Source organism: Danio rerio, chromosome 7 (assembly GCF_049306965.1).
Source record: "Danio rerio strain Tuebingen ecotype United States chromosome 7, GRCz12tu, whole genome shotgun sequence".
Lineage (NCBI taxonomy): Eukaryota > Metazoa > Chordata > Actinopteri > Cypriniformes > Danionidae > Danio > Danio rerio.
The window spans coordinates 18924841-18949000 of NC_133182.1; the positions used below are offsets into that span (position 1 = coordinate 18924841).

General features: G+C 35.6%; 1 protein-coding gene across 2 annotated transcripts in view; it reads left to right on the plus strand.

Moving 5' to 3' along the window:
* Positions 1–24160, plus strand: part of focad (focadhesin) — a 105324-nt gene that overhangs the window by 54658 nt on the left and 26506 nt on the right. For both annotated transcript variants that reach the window (NM_001423838.1, XM_073906039.1), the window contains 15 exon segments: positions 1686–1790; positions 2815–2916; positions 5096–5226; positions 7960–8086; positions 8233–8367; positions 8484–8534; positions 11276–11359; positions 11442–11583; positions 14068–14256; positions 14335–14456; positions 16571–16663; positions 16776–16864; positions 22114–22155; positions 22488–22596; positions 22692–22808. In NM_001423838.1, the coding sequence (NP_001410767.1) occupies positions 1686–1790; positions 2815–2916; positions 5096–5226; positions 7960–8086; positions 8233–8367; positions 8484–8534; positions 11276–11359; positions 11442–11583; positions 14068–14256; positions 14335–14456; positions 16571–16663; positions 16776–16864; positions 22114–22155; positions 22488–22596; positions 22692–22808 (1638 nt within the window).

Sequence of the window (24160 nt, forward strand, 5' to 3'; positions counted from 1 at the left end):
ACCAGATTTCTCCTTTGTTTAGATTTCAATCTTAGAAGTACACACATTGTTAATAAAAAAAAACTTCTTTTGTTGCCAGCACAGTTAAAAATATGTTAAAAACTGTAAAAGCCATTTTGTTTTCTTCTTATTTATGTAATCCACCTAGTGCACCAAACCCGCTTTGAACTGGGATTGAGCCTATGATTCTTTGTATGGAAGTGAGTTAACTACTAAAGACTATCTAGCGTCTGTCGCTAGAGCACCTTTAGAGGTCAAAGGAGTTAAATTTACCTGCACAGCACTTTAGTAGCTGGCCTCTGTTACACTCACCCCCCTATACCTCACTCCCATCCCGGACAAGCCCTGACGTGTAACCCACCGCTCCTACTGCACCGAACCCGCTCTGAAGTGGGATCGAACCGGCAATTCTTTGAATGGGAGTTGGTTGCTCTAACAAGGAGTCTAAAGACCATGTCTTCTAGTGTCTGTCGCTAGAGCCTTTAGAGGACAGAGTTAGGTTTACTTGCATAGCACTTCACTTGCTGGCTTCCCCCTAAACCTCACTTCCATCCCGGACGAGCCCCCATGTGTACCCCACTGATCCTACTGCACCCAACCCGGTCTGAGCTAGGATCGAACCGCCAATCCTTTGTATGGGAGTTGGTTGCTCTACTAAGGTGGCTAAAGGCCATGGCCTCCAACGTCTGTCGTTAGAGCACCTTTTGAGTTCATAGGAGTGAGGTTTTTTGCATAGCACTACGTTAGCTAGCCTTTGTTACGCTCAGCCCCCTAAACCTCACTTCCATCCTAGACGAGCCCCCATGTGTACCCACCGGTCCCACTGCACCCAACCCAGTCTGAGCTGGCATCGAACCGGTGAATAGTTTTTTTATTTATTTATTTTTTGTGTGTGTATGGAAGTTGGTTGCTCTAAAACAGAGGCTAAAGACCATGGCCTCTAGCATCTGTCGCTAGAGCCTTTAGAGGTCAGAGGAGTGAGGTTTATCTGCACAGCACTACATTTGCTGGCTTCTGTTACATGTACATGTATATGTACATGATTCGATTGCTTTAACTTACAGCAAGTGTGACAAAAATATAAGCCTATTACTAATGTCCCTACCAAAAATAGTATAAAATAACAGCTATTATTATTGTTAATATTTATTATTAATATTTATTATTATTATTATTATTATTATTATTATTAGCATTTATAATATTTTTTTAGATTTAAAAGGAAAATCACAGTTATTCATCATGTTTTATCTGTAAAATCAGTGTGAAATTAAAATTGGCAAAGTTTATTTTTCTGCGCGCATTGTTATTTATTTGGTAAAAAAATGTATCTTTTCATTTACACAAAAAAGCCACAATATTCTTAACTACGCTCCTCTTATTAGTTTGCTACAAGGGAATGATATACAAAAACAAAGGCCCGGCCCTTATCAATACTCTGTTTCAGAAGTACATCAATATATAAAATGATTTTTAGCAACTTTCAGTTCACGTAGACTTTAACATGGATAAAATATCATTTGGGAGGCAAAAAAATGCGATAACACGCAATACTGTAAATTTGTATAATTGTATAATTATATTTAAACTAATTTTTAATGAAAAATTAAATCTAAGAAAAGGAACTCCTAATGTTCTTAAATATGTGTTAATTGTTTGCTTAATTGTCTGATGTGCACCTCCAGGTTCCGTGTCTGCTCCCTGTGCTGATGTTCAAGCTCAGCAGAGTATCTGATCCAGCTCTGTCTCTCTCTGTTCTCTATACTCTGCCCAAACTGGGAACTCATAAGGTAAAGCCATTACGATGCACAACATGAACCATTAATCTCATAAGAGAATACAGAAACTCAATCAATACATGTTTTTTCAGCAAATGTTTTCTGTTTTTGAATGTTTGTGTAAAGAAAGCAGATACATTTTTACGTAACCATTCTTTCGCTAAATAGTAGTTTACGGTTTACGGTTAATATTATTCTGTCATTTTTATCCAGAAAAAGATTTTGGGTGTTTCTTTTGATCACTTATCACTCATATTTTAGAAAACAATTTGAAGAGCAACAGAGTTTCTATGGGTCATGTAATTGTTTTATATTTTTTTTCTAAGTCATGGAATATCAGAAACTTTTGTTTGTGGCTTCAGAGTTTAATTTTCATTTATCAAAACGGCATTTTCTATATCGTGTAATGTTTTTTTGTCTCATTTTTTTCACATATTTTTTTTTTTTAGTAGTAAATATTATAAATTTATTCTTTTATTCTTTTCCTGCTCATCAGTTGGCAGTCACTTAGGTTAAATGCAGTCACCATGCTGTATGGTTAAATCATGCAAATATGCCAGGAATATGGATGTTAGACTATATGCTTCCAAATGTTCCAAAATCTGACTTAGATTATTCATTGTTGCTCTCATAATTGCTATTAAATTCAGAAAAAATAATATTGAAGCTCAAACTATTTAATATTATTATTATGCAAAACACAACATCGCTTTGTTTTTTCCCCATTCATAATAGGTAATGGAAATTCATATGCAATGAAAAACACTTTTAAAAAGCCCCAAAGTCTCAGAATGAACTAGTGCATGAAGAAGTTTTTTTTTAGCTTTCTCAAAATCTGTAAGATACTTTTATTTTTAGGAGCAGAATCTGTCCTGTCATTCACTGCTAAAGAATTAAAATCATTTAAGCATCGGTTAATGCATTATGCAAATAAAAGCATGTCTTAACTACGCGGGTTTGCATGTCTCCAGCTTTGTTCACCGGTCAGTATGTTTTAGGGTTATCATGATATGTGTCTTTTTTTCTTGCCTTTCAGTTGTGTATCCCGCAGGTGCTTCATGTTCTTCAGACTGTGGGCAGTTCATCTAGACTGAGGCCTGTGGCTCTGCGTCTCTTGGCTCTGCTGTGGAAAAAACAGGTGTGGTTTACTCTAAACTTTTTCTCTAAGGGGAGTCAGATGTCTGTGGCCATGATGCACTGCTTCATCATCAAAATCAGAAGCCACCCCAAATTCACTTGCGTTTATTATTATGCATATGCATTGTATTTGTAATATGAAACATGTTAAATCTTTTAAATCATCCGTGAAAATGCACTATTGATTAATATTTAATTGATATTATATGCAGTTGAACTCAGAATTTTTAGCCTCTCTGAATTATCAGCCCCATGTTTATTTTTTTCTCCAATTTCTGTTTAATGTAGAGAAGATTTGTTCAGCCATTTTTTCTCATATTAGTTTTAATAGCTCATTTCTGATAACTGATTTATTTGATCTTTGTCATAATTACAGGAAATAATATTTGACTATAAATTTTTTAGGACACTTCTTAACAGCTTAAAGTGACATTTACAGGCTTAATAAGGTTAATTAGGGTAACTAGGCAGGTTAGGGAAATTAAGCAAGTTATTATATAATGATGGTTTGTTCTGTAGACCAGGGGTGTCCAAACTTGTTTCTGGAGGGCCGGTGTCCTGCAGATTTGAGCTTCAACTTGCCTCAACACACCTGCAAGGATGTTTCTAGAAAGTCTAGCAAGAGCTTGATTAGCTAGCTCAGGTGTGTTTGATTGGGGTTGGAACTAAACTTTGCAGGACACTGGCCCTCCAGTACCGAGTTTAGACACCCCTGCTGTAGATTATCGAGAAAAAATATAGCCTAAAGGGGCTATTAATTTTGTCCTCAAAATTGTGTTTAAAAAATTAATAACTGCTTTTATTCTAGCCGAAATATAACAAATAAGACTTTCTCCAGAAGAAAAAATAGTATCAGACATACTGTGAAAATTTCCTTGCTCTGTTAAACATCATTTGCAAAATATTTAAAAAAGAAAAAAAAAAACTATTCAAAGGGGGGCTAATAATTCTGACTTTAACTGTATTATGTTTAGAGCTTTCATAATTAAGCTTTTTTTATTTCATATTAAATCAAAGTGGAAATATTCACATTTAACTCAGTTTGTTTGTGCTTTTAAATATCTTTATATTTACATGATATTATGTATTATTATTATCTATTATTATTGAGTCTAAGAAACTTTGTTTTTATATCTAAATATAATATATAAAATGTTTTATGTGTATATTTTGATAAAAGTTTTATATTTTTTGTTTATTGTACTAATTTAGTACAATATATCAAAAAAATTATTTATATATTATTATATTCAAGAAATTTCACCTTATGACTTGACTTTTACTTAAGATCATTTTATGTTTATATCTTATATTTAAGCTTGAAAGACTTCTATTTAGCTTACTGATTTAATATTTAAATATATATATATATATATATATATATATATATATATATATATATATATATATATATATATATATATATATATATAAATTATAACAATAAACTATATAAACCATTAGAGGCTTTCAATTTAATTTAAACAATATAAAAATTTATATATTATATGATATTACATTTAAGCCTACTACTTTAAGACATTGATTACATTTTTAAATGTGTGTTTTATGTCTAAGATACTTCATTCATTCATTCATTCATTTTCTTGTCGGCTTAGTCCCTTTATTAATCCGGGGTCGCCACAGCGGATTGAACCGCCAACTTATCCAGCTAATTTTTTACGCAGCGGATGCCCTTCCAGCTGCAACCCATCTCTGGGAAACATCCACACACACATTCACACACACACTCATATACACTACGGACAATTTAGCCTACCCAATTTACCTGTACCGCATGTCTTTGGACTGTGGGGGAAACCGGAGCACCCAGAGGAAACCCACGTGAAGGCAGGGAGAACATGCAAACTATACAAAGAAACGCCAACTGAGCCGAGGTTCGAACCAGCGACCTTCTTGCTATGAGGCGACAGCACTACCTACTGCTAAGATACTTCTGTTTATTCTATTAATTTCATCAGCTTGTGTAGGTAACAGATTCAAAAGGTTACATGCATAATGGTTTGAATAATGATAAAAATAAAAAAGGATTTACAAATTGCATTATTTTAATAATTTCATGTTTTACTTTTGTAGTAATACCAATATTTTTGATATATCTGAAAATGTCTTCATTCTGCAAAGAGATGTTTATGAGACTCTTGACGGTGTTTTTACAGGACCGTGTGTATCCAGACCTGCAGAGACTGATGTGCCAGCTAGACAAATCCTCTGTGGTCATGGGGAAAGATACACAGTGGGAGCAAATCCTGGCCAGAGCTGCCTGTGTCAGAGACATCTGCAGAGAGAGGTCTGCTTCACCAAAACATTGTGCTTGAGTTATTTGACATGGTAGACGGGACTCTATTAGCTTCTGAAGTACTGTAATTCATCCAAAAATTCAACATACAATGTATTTGCACTACTTTTTGATATTAAAACCTTAAATCTGGATGCTGCTCGCTCACGTATGTGTTGTATGGCATTTCTGAAGCATAGTCCACACTTCAAATCAGGTCACAAAACTGGATGTGTTAATAGCACATTTATCAACATACAAAGTAAACATTACTATATGCCTGAATAATAAGATATATAAATGTTGATTTGAATAGTTTATTAATCCTTCACTTTACTCATTCTGAATGTTATTAAAACACCAATTGCACTCCCTGATAAAAGTCTTGTTGTTGATCTCAGTTGTCAGAGCAACAAATAATAACTTGACTTCTTGTTGATCGTTTGGAAAAATTGTAGATTTTTCAAATGAATCATCTGCTGAACTGTATCCCTATCATCACAAATCTTGCAGAAAACCTGTTGGAACCCACATGGACCCAAGATTATTACAGAAATCAAGTGTGATGAATGAAAAATCATGGTTTGGGGTTACATTCAGTATGGGGACATGCAAGAGATCTGCAGAGTGGATGGCAATATCATCAGCCTGAAGCATCAAGACATTTGTGCAGCCCGTTACATTACAAACCACAGTAGAGGGCAAATTATTTAGCAGGATAGAGCTCCTTCTCATACTTCAGCCTCCACTTCAAAGTTCCTAAAAGCAAAGAAAGTCGAGGTGCCACAGGATTGGCCAGCCCAGTCAACAGAAATGAACATTATTGAGCATGTCTGGGGTAAGATCGAGTAGGCATTGAAGATGAATTCACAGAATCTTGATGAACTCTAGGAGTCCTGCAGGAACGCTTCCTTTGCCACTCCAGATGGCTTTATTAATAAGTTATTTGAGTCATTGCAGAGATGCATGGATGCAGTCCTCCAAGCTCATGGGAGTCATACACAATATTAATTATTTTTTCACTGCAGCATGACTTTATATTCTATACTGTACATTATTTCTGTTAAGTGACAAGACTTTTGTCTTAGCAAAGTCGGACCTTACTGTCCTAATTAAAGAATTAAAATACAAGGCATGATCATATTTTATTTTGGTAAAATAAGCGTAATCTAGAGACCTTTGCCTTTCATATAAGCCACTTCTGATACCAAATGATCAACTAGAAGTCAAGTTACTGCAATACCTAATTTAGTATTGAAAAATTAAGTAACAAAGCATAAAAATACAATCCTTAAGCACGTTATAAATGTGCTTTTAAGTCAAGAACACAGTATTTGTAGCTGTATTTATAAACTGTTTACAAATGTCTATTAATGTAGAGTTAATGCTTAATAAGTAAAGGGAATGGGACAACTGCATACATAATAAATTACATGAAATTAACCTGAAAATAAATGAAAGACATTTTGCAAATTATAATTTTAAGACCAGGCATGAACAAACTGTCTATACTAGATGTCGAATTGGACATTCTAGGTTGACTCATTTGTATTTACTGAATAAAAAAGCACCACCTAAATGTGGTTACTGCCAAGCTGCTTTTACCATGAAACTTATTTTTTTTGGAATGGGGAAGTTTAAATACCATTAGACCAATTTTTTTATAAGGAGAGTACTAGAAAGAAACCTCCAGGAAGAATCTAAAATTATTTATCAAAAAATGTAATTGAAAATCATATTTACCTTTGAATATATTTTTGTGTGTATTGTATTTATTTCTATCTTTTATATACAGTTTAAGTCAGAATCATTAGCCCCTCTGAATTAGTAGTATTATTCTGAATTATTATATCAGAGTAATTATTCTGAATTATTCTCTCCCAATTTCTGTTTAACAGAGAGAAGATTTTTTAACACATTTCTAAACATAATAGTTTTAATAACTCATTTCTAATAACTCATTTATTTTATCTCCTCCATGATGACAGTAAATAATATTTGACTAGATATTTTTCAAGACACCTCTATACAGCCTAAAGTGACATTTAAAGGCTTAACTAGGTTAATAAGGTGAACTAGGCTGGTTAGGGTAGTTAGGCAAGTTATTGTATAACAATGGTTTGTTCTGTAGACTATCGTAACAAATTTAGCTTAAATAAGCTAATAATTTTGACCTTAAAATGGTTTACAAAAATAAAAAAACTGCTTTGATTCTAGCCGAAATAAAACAAATAAGACTTTCTCCAAAAGAAGAAAAATATTAACAGACATACTGTGAAAATTTCCTTGCTCTGATTAACATAATTTGGGAAATATTTAAAAAAAGAATAAAAAAAATGCAAGGGGGGTTATTAATTCTGACTTCAACTGTATGTCTAAGTCACTTTTTATTGTAATAAAAAATTTTTTATCATGTAATATTTTTATGTGTATCCATTTTGTCATGACATAGGCATAAGTTGCTGATGTGTCAATAAACAAATAAATAATAAAATAAATAGAATAAATGCTTAATGAGTGAGGATTTAGCTATTTGCTAATGCTTAATGAATGATACATAGTGTGCAGTTATTATAAAAGTATTACTAAAAATAAATCAAGTAATGCACTGTTCATGCTTGCTACGCATTTTATGTGAACCAGTCATGACAGTATGGAACCGCCATCACAGATTTCCAGAACATCTCTGCACTGGTTTGATCTCATTCATTCTCTGTGTTTGCTATAATGTGCATTCTGTTCCAGGCCGTACCAGCATGGAGGAGACATGCTGGCTGCCATCAGAGACACACTGCTGCAGTTCTCCCGGAAAGACCAGGCCACCCCTGTGGCTCTGGCACTGCAGGCCTTACAGGAGCTCTGTAGAGCTGAGGTCAGTCTTCAGAGAGTCACACTGAACACATTCACATGCACACCAATCAGCTTATTGACAGGACATGTTTTTTTAGTGTACAGGCTAATCAATAAGGTAACACTGCATTAAACGTTTGCATTCTCCTTTCATATTTTTGGCTTCAGGTAGTTGATATCTGCTCTACATGGAAGGCTCTTTCTCCTAAGCTCCTCTCTGACACCAGACCGCTGGTCCTGAAGGCCACAGCTGAACTTCTGGCATTAGTACCAGATTTAAATGTCAAAACAGAGGAATATGAGGCACGAGACCATCACCGTACTTTCTCATTGCCATATATGTGTGGTATTTCTAGCTTCACATTTCATATACACTGCAGGACAAATGACTTCAAGCTTTATGTCCTTTTCCCCTACAGAAATTCGGAAGCGAGGCAGTGGGTGTTTTATGGGGCTACGCTCTTAGTCAGGTGAGTGCTGACATTTGCAAATGGTAATGAAGAGTAGGGATGGGCAGGACGGTTTACTAGTCATCCAACAATAGTTTCTAAAAGTCATTGTGCCGTTTTATGTGTCCGTGTATAGGTAGACATGTTTTAGTTGCTTCTCTGTGTCTAATTGTGGTTATTTGATTGGTTCAAAATTAGTTTGGCTCAAATACTGTAAAAGGGGAAGAAATAACCTGTAATACAAAGATGCTGTTTTAGCAAGAAAACTTGTCTTTTACTTTCACTTTCAAATTCGAGATGTTTTTGCTGGAGGTTGATATGTAAATTTCATTTGTGCGGCATCACTTTACTAGTAACTCTAGTTACAAAACTTCACCATCAGTGGCATGTATGTTTACACTCACTGGCCACTTTATTAGGTACCGGGTTGGACCCCCTTTTGCCTTAAGAACTGCCTTAATCCTTCCTTCTACCACATCCCAAAGGTGCTCTATTGGATTGAGTTCTGGTGACTGTGGAGGCCATTTGGGTACATCGAACTTATTGTCTTGTTCAAGAAACCAGTCTGTAATGATTCACGCTTTATGGCATAAATATGCAATATCCTGCTGGAAGTAGCTGTGGTCATAAAAGGATAGACATGGTCAGCAACAATACCCAGGTAGGCTGTGGTGTTGACACGATGCTCAGTTGGTACTAATGTGCCAAAGAAAATATCCCTCACACCTTTACACCACCACCAGCCTGAACCGTTGATACATGGCGGGATAGATCCATGCTTTCATGTTGTTGAAGCCAAATTCTGACCCTACCATCCGAATGTCGCAGCAGAAATTGAGACTCATCAGATCAGGTAACGTTTTTCCTTTCTTTTATTGTCCAATTTTGCGAATTGTAGCCTCAGTTTCCTGTTCTTACCTGACAGCAGTGGCACATGGTGTGGTCTTTTGCTGCTGTAGCCCATCTGCCTCAAGGTTGGACATGTTGTGCATTCAGAGATGCTCTTCTGCATACCTCGGTTGTAACGAGTGGTTATTTGAGTTACTGTAGCCTTTTTATCTGCCCAATTTCTTCTGACCTCTGGCATCGACAAGGCATATGCGCCCACAGAACTACCACTCACTGGATATTTTCTCTTTTGCGGACCATTCTTTGTAAACCCTAGAGATAGTTATGCATTAAAATCCCAGTAGATCAGCAGTTTCTAAAATACTCAGACCAGCCCATCTGACACCAACAACCATGCCACATTTAAAGTCACTTAAATCACCTTTCTTCCCCATTCTGGTGCTCGCAATAAACTGCAGCAGATTGTCTTAACCATGTCTACATGCCTAAATGCATTGGGTTGCTGCCATGTGATTGGCTGATTAGAAATTTGCGTTAATGAGCAGTTGTACAAGTGTGCCTAATAAAGTGGTTGGTCAGTGTATGTATATGCATGTACAGTCAAGCCCAAAATTGTGTGTTTGTGTGTGTGTGTGTGTGCACATACTATTATAACATAGCTTTTCAGTAGCAAATCTACCTAATACAGCATTTGTGTATAAATGTTACATATGTAACGTATATACATACTCATCCAGCTTTTGTGTGTATCACTCTGCACGCCAAGCAAAAGACCAAACTCATTATACTGTTGTTTGACAAATACTGCGACCTACACACACATGCTACCAGTACTGATATACAGCCATATGGCAGTACTGCTCATGTGATATTGGTTGTTTATATTATGTAAATACACATTTATGTCTCTCACATATTTATCTCTCTCATTCACACACATATACGTACACACATACACGTACACACACACAGACAGCACCAAGCTCTCTCTCATTCACACACATACACACATATATAAACATCAACAATCAAGCTAAACACAGCATCAGGCTCTCTCATTCACACATATATATATGCGTGCTCGCTCACTCAGGAGTCGGGAGCGATATTGTTGCACCGCCCACTCTTGTGCAAATTACACCAGTAACCGACTGCTCCCGCACTTTATTCGGAAATTAATTCCCGCGCCACAAGAAATCTGCTCGGGTCCCGCAGGAATGCAGACCTCTAGTTTGATGAACATGAATGTGAAGTTGAACATCTATGGCCTCACAACCACCAGATCCAAACATTATTGAGCCACTTTGGGGTGTTTTGGAGGAGCGAGTCAGGAAATATTTTTCTCCACCAGCATCATGTATTCTGCAAGAAGGATGGCTCAAAATCCCTCTGGCCACTATGCAGAACTTGGTATATGCCATTGCCAAGATGAATTGATGCTGTATTGGCTGCAAAAGGAGGCCCTGCCATACTATTTAAATTATTGTAGTGTAAAACCAGCCATTTCAGTTTCATTATCCAACCCCTGTATAGACAAATCAATTGTTAAGTTCATGTTTGGTTTCCCAAATATAAAAAATATGTCATATATTTACACATGCTTTACATGTATTTCAAAATATTGCAAAATGTCTATTTACCTATTTATTTTCAAACTGTTAGATTACCAAAATGTGCACATATATTTAATTATATTAATTATAATTTTATATAAAGTACATGTTCATAATTGGCCATATATTAGGTTACTGTACTGGCCACAAAACAGACAATTAATAAATATAATCACAGTTATTTCTTAGACAATTAATCATCAGCCATTATAATCCTGACAGCCCAATATCTACTATACCTTTGCTAAAAAATAAATAAAAAAAACGGTATAATTTAAATTTTTTTTCTGGCTTTATCAGGACTCAGTGGTTGCAAGCCAGGGTTTTAAAGCTCTTTCTGAATACCCTGAATCATCTCACACCATTCTGCACTTACCAGAGCAGGTGAGAACATCTACAGAATGTCTTCGCATTGTTTTTGTGTTTTATTTATTGTATCTGTCTGTAATGGGGATCTTGCTTTCAGGCTAGGCCCATACCCAAGCAACCTGAAGTCGAGGATGAAGTGAAGCAAAATGAGGAGGAGAATGAGGAGGAGGAAGATATTTCAGTGCCAGGAGCATCATATGTGAAGCTCGTTTCTCTCACATCTTTATCTGTTTTACCAGGTATAAATAAAAGAATATATTGTGCATCAATTAATAGCGCTTTACTTTTTCCACATTTTTAGCAGCTTAATTGGAGTTAATCTGTGGTAAATTCAGTTGATTGGACATGATTTGAAAAGGCACACACCTGTGTATATAAGGTCTCAGGGTTGACAGTGCATGTCAAGCACAAACCAAGCATGAAGACAAAGGAATTGTCTGTAGACCTCAGAGACAGAATTGTGTTCAGGTACAAGGCTGGGGAAGGTTACAGAAAAATTTCTGCTGCTCTAAAAGTTGCAATGAGTGCCTCCATCATCATCTGTAAGTGGAAGATGATTGGAACCACCAGGACTCTTCCAAGAGCTGGCCGGCCATCTAAGTTGAGTGATCGGGGGAGGGCCTTAGTCAGGGAGGTGATCAATAACCCAATTGTCACTCTGTCTGAGCTCCACTGTTCTTCTGTGGAGAGAGGAGAACCTTATGGCCCGTTTCCACTGAGAGGTACGGTACGGTACGGTACAGTTCGGTTTGGTACGCTTTTATGGCCGTTTCCACTGTCAAAAGTGGAACACTGTCAAATACCACTTTTTCGGGACCCTTTCAAAAGGGTCCCAAACTGCAGAAAGGGTCCCAAAAGGTGGAGCTACACGCGCAGCTGAACGCTATTGGTTTACAGAGATACGTCATTCGTAGACGCAACAAGCCAGAATGTAAACAGGAGCCGCCATGTTTGGACCCGCCATGTTTGAAATACACAGCGAGAGATTACAGTGGAATTATATATACATATGCAGCCATGGTCGATCCTGCAAACAAACCCTGTCGTCGTCATGATAAACAGCCACAAAGCCATGGAGAAGAGTGGATTTACCCTGTGCTGCGTAGTTTTTTACGAGCCAGTCTGAAGCCTGAGTTGTTTCGCTTTCTTCCTTGCGCTCGCCGCGCGTCTCTATCTAAAATAACAAACTTCTTGAGCTGATGATAAAAACATGCACTTGATTATTGACAAGCTTTTGGAAACCCGATCCTGTGAAAAGCTGACAAACAAGAGTGACACATTCAGAAAAAAAAGGACAAACGCGAGAGTGGGGCGCGGAAAAAAAGGCGAAGCCAAGGAGCACGTTATTTCTTCAGCAAACGTGAACAAACTGCCTTGTTTTAATCTTTATTATCCCCTTTTGGACTAATATGAACTGGGAATGATGGAATGACTCTCTAACAGATGCTTCATGTGCTGCTGAAGATTACAGACACAGATGAGAGGTTTACTCTGACTGTAGGCTATACTTTGTGTTGTTTTGAACCTAATTAACGACGAAATGTCTGCTTTGTGTAGTTCTTCTGTAGTTGGTAACATATCGGAGACTGTAAGGGTCTGTATGTGTTCATATATGTTCATTTATTTAATATAATTATAGACGTTACAGTAGGCTATTTCGCACTGTCATTGATCTGCAGTTATAAACAACTCCTGTCTATAGAAAAGTCAGTAATAAACATTTATACAGAAGTATTTATGTGTGTAAAGCGTCTGTTTTGTGAGAAGTGCTTTTTATATGATATGTGAACGACCTGTGCAGCTTTATTGTGACATTTTCTTGAGCGAAAATGACGTCGACTGAAACTTTGTCATACACCACGCCCACCAAAAGGGTACCCTTGGTAGTGGAAACGCAAGCCTGATAAAGGTGACCCGTACCGACCCGAACCGTACCGTACTGTACCAGTCAGTGGAAACGAGCCATTACAGAAGGACAACCATCTGTGCAGCAATTCACCAATCAGGCCTGTATGGTAGAGTGGCAAGACGGAAGCGACTCCTGAAACTAGATTCTCTGTACTTATGTGATATGTCAGGTTTTTTATTTTTAATAAATTTGCAACAATAAAAAAAAATCTTTTTTCACATTGTCATTATGGGGTATTGTGTGTAGAATTTTGAGAAAATTAATGAATTTGATCCATTTTGGAATAAGGCTGTAACATAAAAAATGTGGAAAAAGTGAAGCGCTACGAATACTTTCTGGATGCACTGTACACACCTTTTTAAATAAATATTAATAGGGCTTTTTACTTATTATTTACCTACCTGTCCAGCTCATTCATTATGTAAGATTATATAAGGGACACATTGACTGCTATCTGGTTAAATAACAAACCATCTGGGAGTGGAAAGAAATTGGGACAGATTTTGTGTATGACGATATTACATATCGAAGACCCAATGTGTGATCCTTTCACACTTAGTGCTATGCAATATTACCATATCTACATAATTTTACCCATGTAATTTATTCTGAATAACTGAGCAAAATGAGACCCGAGGCTTGGAGTGTCCTAAAAGCACAACATGGAACATAAAATCTCTTTAATTAATGACACAGTATAGGCTTATCTTTTTTATCGTAGGCTTCTGTTGCATTTATCTGAATGTTGATGTGATTTATAGTTTAACCTTTATCAAAAAGCTACTTAACTCATGAATTTTGTGGTGTAATGCAGCCCTGGAGACGTTCCTAACAGCTTTAGTGAGGCAGGAGATGAAGCAGATGCCTCGCGGTGTGTACCATTCTGCTCTGACTGGGGGGAATTTGCGATCTGACCAGGGAAAAACTGTATCTGGAATTCCTTCTTTCATGCTGAAAATGTATGAGAAGAACAAGCAGCCGGGTTTGAAGCCTGGGTTAGCAGGTATTTAACTTATTATTTTGTGTAAAAAAAAAAAAAAACATTTGATTGGATTAATTAAACATTTTTAAATGGTTTCAGCTGGGCTTCTACTCTGTTATGACCTTCCTGTTCAAACTGACAAAGACGGACGGCCAATCATTCGCTTCCTTGTCAGCAGAGGGCGGAGTTATCAACAAATGTTAGCAACCTTCATTCACGAGGTACCTCAAGATACAAATGAACTGAAAATGTGTAATATTTATAATAATATTATCTTGTTATTTTAGGTTTTTTTAAGTCTTATGTTATTATGTTAGTAATTATTAATGGTATTTATTACACAACCTTTTGTTAATATTTTATATATATATATATATATATATATATATATATATATATATATATATATATATATATATATATATATATATAATTTTTTTTTTTTGGTAATATTATTTTTATTTATTTATATTAGCGATGAATTGATCTCAAAATTCTCTGTTGATACTGTTTATTATTTAAGGATAATGAATAGTGCAGTGGTTAGCACTGTCTCCTCATAGCAAGAAAGTTGCTGATTCGAGTTCTGCTGGGTCAGTTGGCATTTCTGTGTGGAGTTTGCATGTTCTTCCCGTGTTGGCACGTATTTCCTCCGGGTGCTCCTGTTTCCCCCACAGTCCAAAGGCATGCACTATTGGTGAATTAGTGAAACTAAATTATGCAAAATACTGTTTATGAGTGTGCGTGTCAATGGGTGTGTATTGGTGTTTCCTAGTATTGGGTTGCGGCTGGAAGAGCACCCGCTGCTTAAAACATATGCCGGAATAGTTGGCAGTTCATTTTGCTGTGGCGACCTCTAAAATAGAGACTTAGCCACAGAAAAAGGAATAAATTAATGATTCCTTTAAATTATTGATAATTAATTACACAATTTAGAATTTCATTGATAGGCTGATTGAAATGTCAGCCGATACTGATTATTCGCCAGTATATCCATACTAATACGTCTGCAAAAACTGATATTTTGATATTCTGTCTTTTAGATCTTCTCTTAAATTAATTGTAATTAATTTCTGAATTTTGAAATTGGTCATTAGATTTTTAGAAATAGCATTTATGAACCGATGCTGATTATTGGCTGATATATCGGTGAAGTTCTATTCAGAATGATGTCAGCTGATACTGATAGCTTGGTGTTTCTTTATGCTTATAAATAAAAGTCAATTAATTTAACAAATTTTTTAAATTGACTGATTATTGGACAACATTCATTCATTTATTCATTTTCTTTTCGAACCAGCGACCTTCTTGCTGTGAGGCAGTCGTGCTACCCACTGCACCACCATGACGCCTAAGGCTTAATTATACTTCATTCATTGATTTTCTTTCAGCTTAGTCCCTTTATTAATCCGGGGTCGCTACAGCAGAATGAACCGCCAATTTATCCAGCTTGTTTTTACGCAGCGGAAACATCCATACACACTCATTCACACTAATACACTATGGATAGTTTAGTCTTTGGACTTGTGGGGGATATCGTAACACCTGGAGGAAACCCACGCGAACACGGGGAGAACATGTAACTCCACACAGAAATGCCAACTGACCCAGCTGAGGCTCGAACCAGTGACCTTCTTGCTGTGAGGCGACAGCACTACCTACTGCGCCACCGCGTTGTCCTTAATTATACTTACTATATTATGATTTATACTATTATATCATTATGACATTATATTTATATATAATTTTTGCAAGCTTTGTGATTGGTCAGTTAAGTATCGGCGAACACGATGGGCGGAGAGAGCCACGTTTTAGGCAATGTGTGTTTTAATTTCAGTTGTTCAGCGTTGGTGTTCAATAAATAATCACAGATAGTACACAGTGTTTACTTCAATTATTTTTAAATTAATTAATGTACCCTACATTCAAAAATCTCTCTATTGTAATATGTGACCATATTTACTGTAGAAAGCTTGTCAGTGAACTATGAGGGCAAATAAATAAATAAATTTCATTAAATGTAATGGAGTTAAAATGTTCAATTAATTGAGATTTTGATTTTAGAACAAATCGCCCAGCTCTGGTTAAAATTAATCAAATTTTTGTTTCAATAAAGTTAACAAAGAAATATTTTCTCTATCTGTAAAAGCATTATCTCCATTGTACAGGAAAAATAACATTTGAATTGGCATCATTCACTTTCTGTACTGTACTGTTACATCTCTAGTTTGTTTTGTCTTATTTTCATTGTCTGATTAAAAATAAGTACTTATATTATCTTATCTTATTAATCATTTATCACTTTCTTCCAATTTTTGGCTGATTTTCCTGTCAGGTGAACATCCAGCCGTCTGAGTGGCATCGCTCTCTGCTCTTACCTCAGGCCTGGCGGGGTTTCATGAGTCGGGCTTTCCATGCACTTCTCCAGGTGATTCTGTGTGATTTTTAAGCTTTCATTATGGATGTTTGGAGTAAGATTTAAATATATTACTTAAAAGATCTTTAATCACGAGATTAAATTAGATGCCATTATTGTCCAGGGTCGAAAGGCAGAGCTGGAGATGCTACAGAAGCAGGGTAAAGAGAGTCCAGAGGAGTTGCAGTACCAACAGCACTATGCCTGGCTCTGGTAGGATGCACACATCTACACTGCAAACTGACCGGCATTGTTCGTTGAGGTTATATTAGGTTTACTGTACGTTGTGATGAAACAAAAGTACCATGAGTATTTTAGTTTATATTGGGGTCTAGAACAAACTGTAGATTTGGGAGTTGGTTTTTTCCTTTAATTAACTGGAAGAAGATAATCATCTGAATGTGATCTCATGGTCAATGTTGAAAAAGGCGGCAGCTGGAAAACAAGTGTGGGTGAATTGTTCAAAGTATGCCTTGATATTCTTCAAAGTTCTTTTGAGTCCAAATGCACTATTGCTGTTTTAAGTATATAATATAGTGATGAATAGTGAGAAAAGGACTGTCTTTATTCTTTTAATGATTTATTGGTATGTGTTTGGGCATAATGTGCATTAAACCAATCAGAGTCTTATCTAACATTACCTTTGTGAGCAAGTTATGGTTGCATGGGAGAAGGTAGTGTTATTTATTTATTTATTTATGTGGACAATAATAATCTTTATTTTTTTATCCTGTAATACTTTTGAGATTTTTCTGTGCTGCTGCGCACCCCTGTGTGTGTAATAAGCAATGTGTACACATGTTTCCTGCTTAGATGTGAATATCACTTTCACACTGAGCTGATGCTTGATAAGGTAAATGCGTTTTTGGCATGCTGTTTTGGGAGAGAGCCCTGAGCTCAGAGGATTCTCAAGCCTGGAGCTCCTTCCTGTTTAGTCAGGGAAGAAGAGTGTCTGGGCTCAGGAAGGTCTTAAGTACCCCCTGATATTTAGCTTGGAAAAAGGGGGAAGAAGTCAGGGTGGATTTAATTTTTGATATATAATCCTAAATTTTTCTTGCATGTAAGACTGCATGATCATGGCTCTCATGTCACACTCTAAGATCTCAACTGTCATAATGTCGGAATGAATGACATTAAAGACGCGTCAACATTGGAAGAAAACTCGCCTGGGGTTTGACGTCATTCATCCACTTTCACCATCCCGCTTTCTTTAATAAATTCTAACAGCAAACAAAAACAATCAGTAGCTGCAATTTTGCATTGCAATTTGCAATTGACACTCATCACAGCTGTTGTCACACTGCAGAAAAGTGTCTGAAATCTTCTGACACTACCAGAACTTCAGATTACCAGAAAATCTGATCACAGCGTACATTAAGCTACTTTTTGTGAACCTGTCAAACAAATGCCTAGGATATCAGGAATCTTTTAGGATTTCCCAAATTTGTCTTAGATCACAAACTCGTGGCTGAAATCTCACTGTGAGTGCGTTAACATGGGCACCAATAGTCTCACCTTGTAAACCAAAAGTCATGAACACCAAAAGTCTACCATGTAAACAGTGATTTTTGATTAATTTAATCAGATTAAAATCATAATTGAACTAGACAGAATTGAAATTAAGACATGTGGAGTATGCAGATTTTAGTCACATTATTGAAGTGCAGCACAGACATGTTAACATCTTAATCAAACTATTACCGCCGTGTAGGATTTTCACTGCATTTTGGTTCTCAAGGTGAATGCGTACCTTGCCTCTATAGGTAAAACAAACAAAAAATAAGGTCAAGTATCTTGGTGTGGTTCTGGAGTCAGATCTGAGTTCAATAGTCATGTCAAAGCAGTAAGGAAATCAGCATACTATCATCTCAAAAACACTGCAAGAATTAGATGCTTTGTTTCCAGTGAGGTCTTAGGGAAACTTGTTCATGCTTTTATCAGCAGCAGGGTGGATTACTTTAATGGTCTCCTCACTGGCCTTCTCATAAAGACAGCCAGACAGTTGCAGCTCATCCAGAACACTGCAGCCAGGATTCTGACCAGAACCAGAAAATCAGAGTACATCACACCTCAGGTCTTTACACTGGCTCCCAGTTACATTCAGAATAGAGGTTAAAGTATTATTACTGCTCTATAAATCACTAAATGGCCTAGGACCTCAATACATTACAGATATGCTCACTGAATACAAACCTAACAGATCACTCAGACCTTTAGGATCATATAAACTAGAAATTCCAAGAGATTAGTCAAACAAGGGTGAATCAGCCTTCAGCTACTGCGCCCCCTACTGCTGGAATCAGCTTCCAGAAATGATCAGATGTGCTCCAACATTAGGCTCATTCAAATTAAGACTGAAAACACATCTGTTTAGCTGTGCCTTTACTGAATGAGCACTGTGCTGCATCCGATAGATCACACTTATATGTCTTTCTTTTCTTCTTCTTTTTTTATAACCTGTTTTAACACATTTTTATCTTAATCATTTTTATTATTTGTTTTTATTTTTCTTACACTTGTCTCTTTTATTCATGTTTATGTGAAGCACTTTGAATTGCCCCTGTGTATGAAATGTGCTATATAAATAAACGTGCCTTGCCTAATTTCCTTTAAAAAAAAAGTTAAAAGACGTGTGTAACTTTTTAAAATTGAAGCACAGACCTAGTATTATTTGACCATGGTATGAAACTGTCATAGTGTTAAGAAACAAACATAAAAGGCACTTTGCGCATGTATACTATATTCCGTTATAACTAAAGATGTAAACATTACCTGACTACATACATCAATTCTCACTGAATACTTCAAACAAACTTCTCAGACCCCATTGCTGACCATAAACAACTTCTAACAATCTCCTCATATGAATTACTTTCATACTTTTCAGCACACACACAAAAAAAAACCCCTTAGCACTTTCCAGAAACTGTCAAGATGAATGGCGGAGCGTAATGAAAGCCTCTAAAGAGTCAACTGTAATTGGAGCTTGCACCATAGGGAGGAATGTGAAGGTATTATTTTATACATCTCGCTCGTGTCAAACCATCCGGAGCTGCCAAACCGTGATTGCTCTGGCCTTTTCAGACGCATTGAAAGGCCTATGAATGGAGACTGACATTTCAAAGTCACATACAAACGCTTACACATCACCATTATACAAATTCATATAATCTCGCCATGCAAATCTGTTGGCATGTATAGGCGGTTATTGTTCGCACAAGGCTCTCTATAATATGCCCTATCGCATAACCACGCACGCAGTCTGGCAGAAATCATAACTCAGCCCGCTGGACGCCATTTTGACAGCCTGTCGACCAATGAGTGAGTGATGGTAAAACATGTTCAGATGGCAGCCAGAAGCTTCATTCCCCACGGCTTCACCAATTCTGGTTTTGTTCTGCTGTCTTTGTGTAATACAGTTATTGCTCTCCTGGGATCTCAGGGTCACGTGCCCTGAAGCATGCTGGGAGAACTTTAAGGCAGATGTCAGGAAAAGTTGGTTTAAGCCGAGATGGATTTGTGGGGGTTTTGTCATATGAGGAACTTGTGGATATATTTAACTGTTTTTTCAGTTGTTGTTGTACTGAAAAACTTTCATACTTAGTGTTTGTCTCATTTCTAGTCCAAATATGTAAAAAATCTTAAATTAAGGAGCATTTTTAGACGAGTTAAAAAATCTCATATTGCTTTGCAGATTGGTTCCATACTTTTAAGGAAAACTCACTTAATTTTGATTTAATATTTCTCAAAACAAGGCAATATCTTCTTGCTCGTCTAAAAATGATTCTTGATTTAAGATTCTTTTTAGATATTTGGACTGGAAATAAGACAAAATTGAAAAAAATAATAGTTTTTTTTGGCAGTGTGCTGTTGTGGAAATTGTAAAAGTATAAAAGTCTGAGAGCACTGATGAAAAAGTTCACATTTTGCATTTCTGCAATTTAATTAAGATGCTTATTTATTTATTCGTTAATTTCTGAATTTATTTAAACAATACACCCCATTTTGAATATTATTTAGCAATTTCCAGTGAATATAGGCAATGATTTTTGGTGGATTTAAACAAAAGAGATTTATTAAACATATATATTTAATAAAATAATATTTAGTCACCGTATATATATATAAAAATTGAAAGATAAAACAAATATATTTAAGCAAAATTTTGCAACAAAAAAAAAATTACAACCTTCAAAAATTCAACAAATTTTTTTTTGTTTGTTTGTTTTTTTGCTTCTCTTGATTTTTCCTCTTTTTTAAATTGTGTTTATTTATTTTTTTCTAATATGTAAATGTGACTGTACTAGTCTTTGGACCATTATTGAAAATTATTTTGTTAGATTAGCTCCAGATGTGGCTTCAGCTTCAGTACTGACTAATCTAATATATATGCACAAATATAACCCAGCTAGGAAAAAAATAAAAATAAAAATTATATATATATATATATATATATATATATATATATATATATATATATATATATATATATATATATATATATGTATATATATATGTATATTATTTAAATATATTCCAAATTATGTTTAACAGGGCAAATCATTTTTCACAGTATTTCCTATAAAATGTATTTCTTTTGGAGAAAGAAATTTTATTTGATTTTTAAAATTTATTTATTTAATTAATTATTTATTTAATTTTGCTAGAATAAAAGCAGTTTTAATTTTTTTTTAAAAAAGATTTTAAGGTCAAAATTATTAGCCCCTTTAAGCTATATTTTCTTTCTGACCAAAAAAAAAACAGAAACAGTGTCTACAGAACAAGCCATTTTTATACAATGATCTGCCTAATTAACCTAGTTAAGTCTTTAAAGGTCACTTTAAGTTGAATACTGCTATCATGAAAAATATCTAGTAAAATATTATGCCCTGTCATCATGACAAAGACAAAAAAAATAAAAAGAAAATAAATAATTAAAATTATTATGTTTAAAAATGTGTTGAAAAAAAATCTCCTGTCCATTCAACAGAAATTGGGGGAAAAATTTACAGAGGGGCTTATAATTTAGGGTGGCTAATAATTTTAACTTCAACTGTAACACGTTGCATTAAACACGAAATGTTAAAGCAGAAAAAAATGAATGATGTTATCTGATCGTCTGTTTCATTTGTATTGTACCTTTTTATATATATTATTTGTTTCAGTGAAATTCTAAACATCAGCCATTTTTAAACGGCACCAAGAATTACTGCAGAATTTTAGAATTTTGTGCATTTAATGCCATAAAGTGGCTTCGCTTGAAACCTTGTGAAATCTTCCTGCCTTTGCATGTTTAAAGTGGACGAATCCCAGATTTTCAATGTGGTCTGAGACTTTTGGGACCCGCTGTACTGCGAGCACTACCTGAGCTCTTAAATCATGGCCTGAGGAGATGAAAGCTCTTCTTGTCAGTCTGTGGAGCTCTTTAAATCATCTCTCTTTCTCTCTTCCTCTTTCCTCAGGGTCAGAGACCGGCTCACTGATGTGGTCAAATCTGCTGCCAAGTTAGTCACTTAAGCTGCTCCTATTCTTTTGTGCTTTTCCCCCCCACAGGCTCCTTGTTTTTTCTTTTCAAAGCTCAACTATTGATTTTTGTTTGTTGGAAATGGTTTATTATTAAACAGAGTGCTTCATATTCACAATCTGTATTCGCCGTAGTCTCTTAGGAAAGCATTTTCAGTGCTTTATTGATCAAATGTAAGCTCATAATTGTTCACAAACAAACTTTCCAAGCCCATTTTCTGCATCGATGATAGAAGTCATTCAGTATTGCTTCTGTAGTTCTGTTAGAAAAAAATCTATAAAAATGTTTGTTTGTTTCCATTTTCATTGACAGAGACAGTCCAGTTGTTCAGGGTAACTCTATCCTGGCATTAAGTGGCCTTGCTGTCGTTTTAACCAGATACGAAAGCAACCTTCCCGCACAGTCTGAAAGCGGACCTGAGGTGCACCTTTCAATTGTATTCTTATTTCGTTGAGTTTTCACCTTTTAAAAATGTAACAAAAAGTCAATAAAACTCTCCTTCTTTTCTGTTGGTAGGCTGGTCCAGACATCTTTCCCACAGTTCATTGGCTGTCGATGGTGATTGACACTCTGCTCAGCATTGTTAGCAGTAACAGTAACCCTAAAGCACAAGTCTTCCCGTGGTTCGTTCATGTGAGTCGCAACCTCTAGCTTTTCTATATTGTTTGTTTAAGAATTTTGGTCAGTTTCTGCAGTTTTTTCAATCGTTAACAAGCATCGCACAATACTGAAGGCACAAGTTTAAAACCGTTCACACAATCAGCCAGACAGGAGTCTATCCGTAGCAAATTGTAATTAATTTTTCGTTGCTTTCACAGTAAATGCATGCAATAAACTTTAGTTTTCAAAATTCTCAAACACTTTTGTCATTCATACTGTACAGGTGGCAAAAAGCGATACATTTTCAGCACATTTTTCACATGCTAGTAAACTAATTTAAAAACTGTTAGCAAAGTATTACTAAAAATGGTCGCAATTTCAGCTGAAAGCCTACTTAGGATTCCTGTTTCAGTGTCATTACTTCTTTTTTTGTGTGTGTTTTTTTTTGTAAAAAGGCATAGCTTAGAACTCATTTTGTTAGGAAGTATGGAGTTGCTAAGGTTTTCCCTGCACGCTTGCGGTTTTTAAGAAACTTAGTGCGTCAATTTTATCAATGTTATCATTCAAAAAGGTAATGATTCACACTCATCAAATAATTGTTATCAAATGGTCAATTTTCAATTGTCATCAAATAATTTTTTCTTTTTACATTCTTAGGGTGATTTAAAGACTCAAAACTTCGGAACAATGCCTTCCTCAGTGTGTTAGGAAATATGGATCAAAGAATAGCTTAAATGTGTACATGTACATCTTTTATGTATGTTCGCAATTGTATGTATGTATTTACTTGTCTATGTAAAAAAAACTGCTCACCTCGCTCAGACTTGTAATGGCATCTATATACAGTACTGTGTAAAAGTTTTAGGCCAACATTAAATCTGTTGTTTTATTAATGGTTTAATGGAAATATGTGACCCATTACCAAAAAACCAGTAATAACTGTAAAAAAAAAATTTATATTTATACTGGGTGAATTAATTATCTTTCAGTTTATGTATGTTTTTTAGGATAGGAGTTAGGTTAGGTTCGAATTAGGTTTGAATTATTATGGTTTAATTATTTAAGACATTAGAAAGACAATGTTGGAGAGAAGCTGTTTGTCCTGGTTTGAGCAGCATTTCTGCTTGTGTTGATAGCAATATTGCCTGAATTGGTCAGAATGTGATTGTTGAAAAGTACAGATTGATTAGATTTTATCCATAATGCCATTCCTTCTGAAAGGAACTTGAGTTTTAATAGCTTTTAATAGTTTCAGCATGATATGATGTTCTATGAAATCCTTTTTGAAGCAAGAAAACAGCTGATGAAATACAGACAGTCATGAAATGGCCTCCACAGGGTCCAGACCTGAATATTATATGAGATCATCTGGGCAAAAAAGAAAG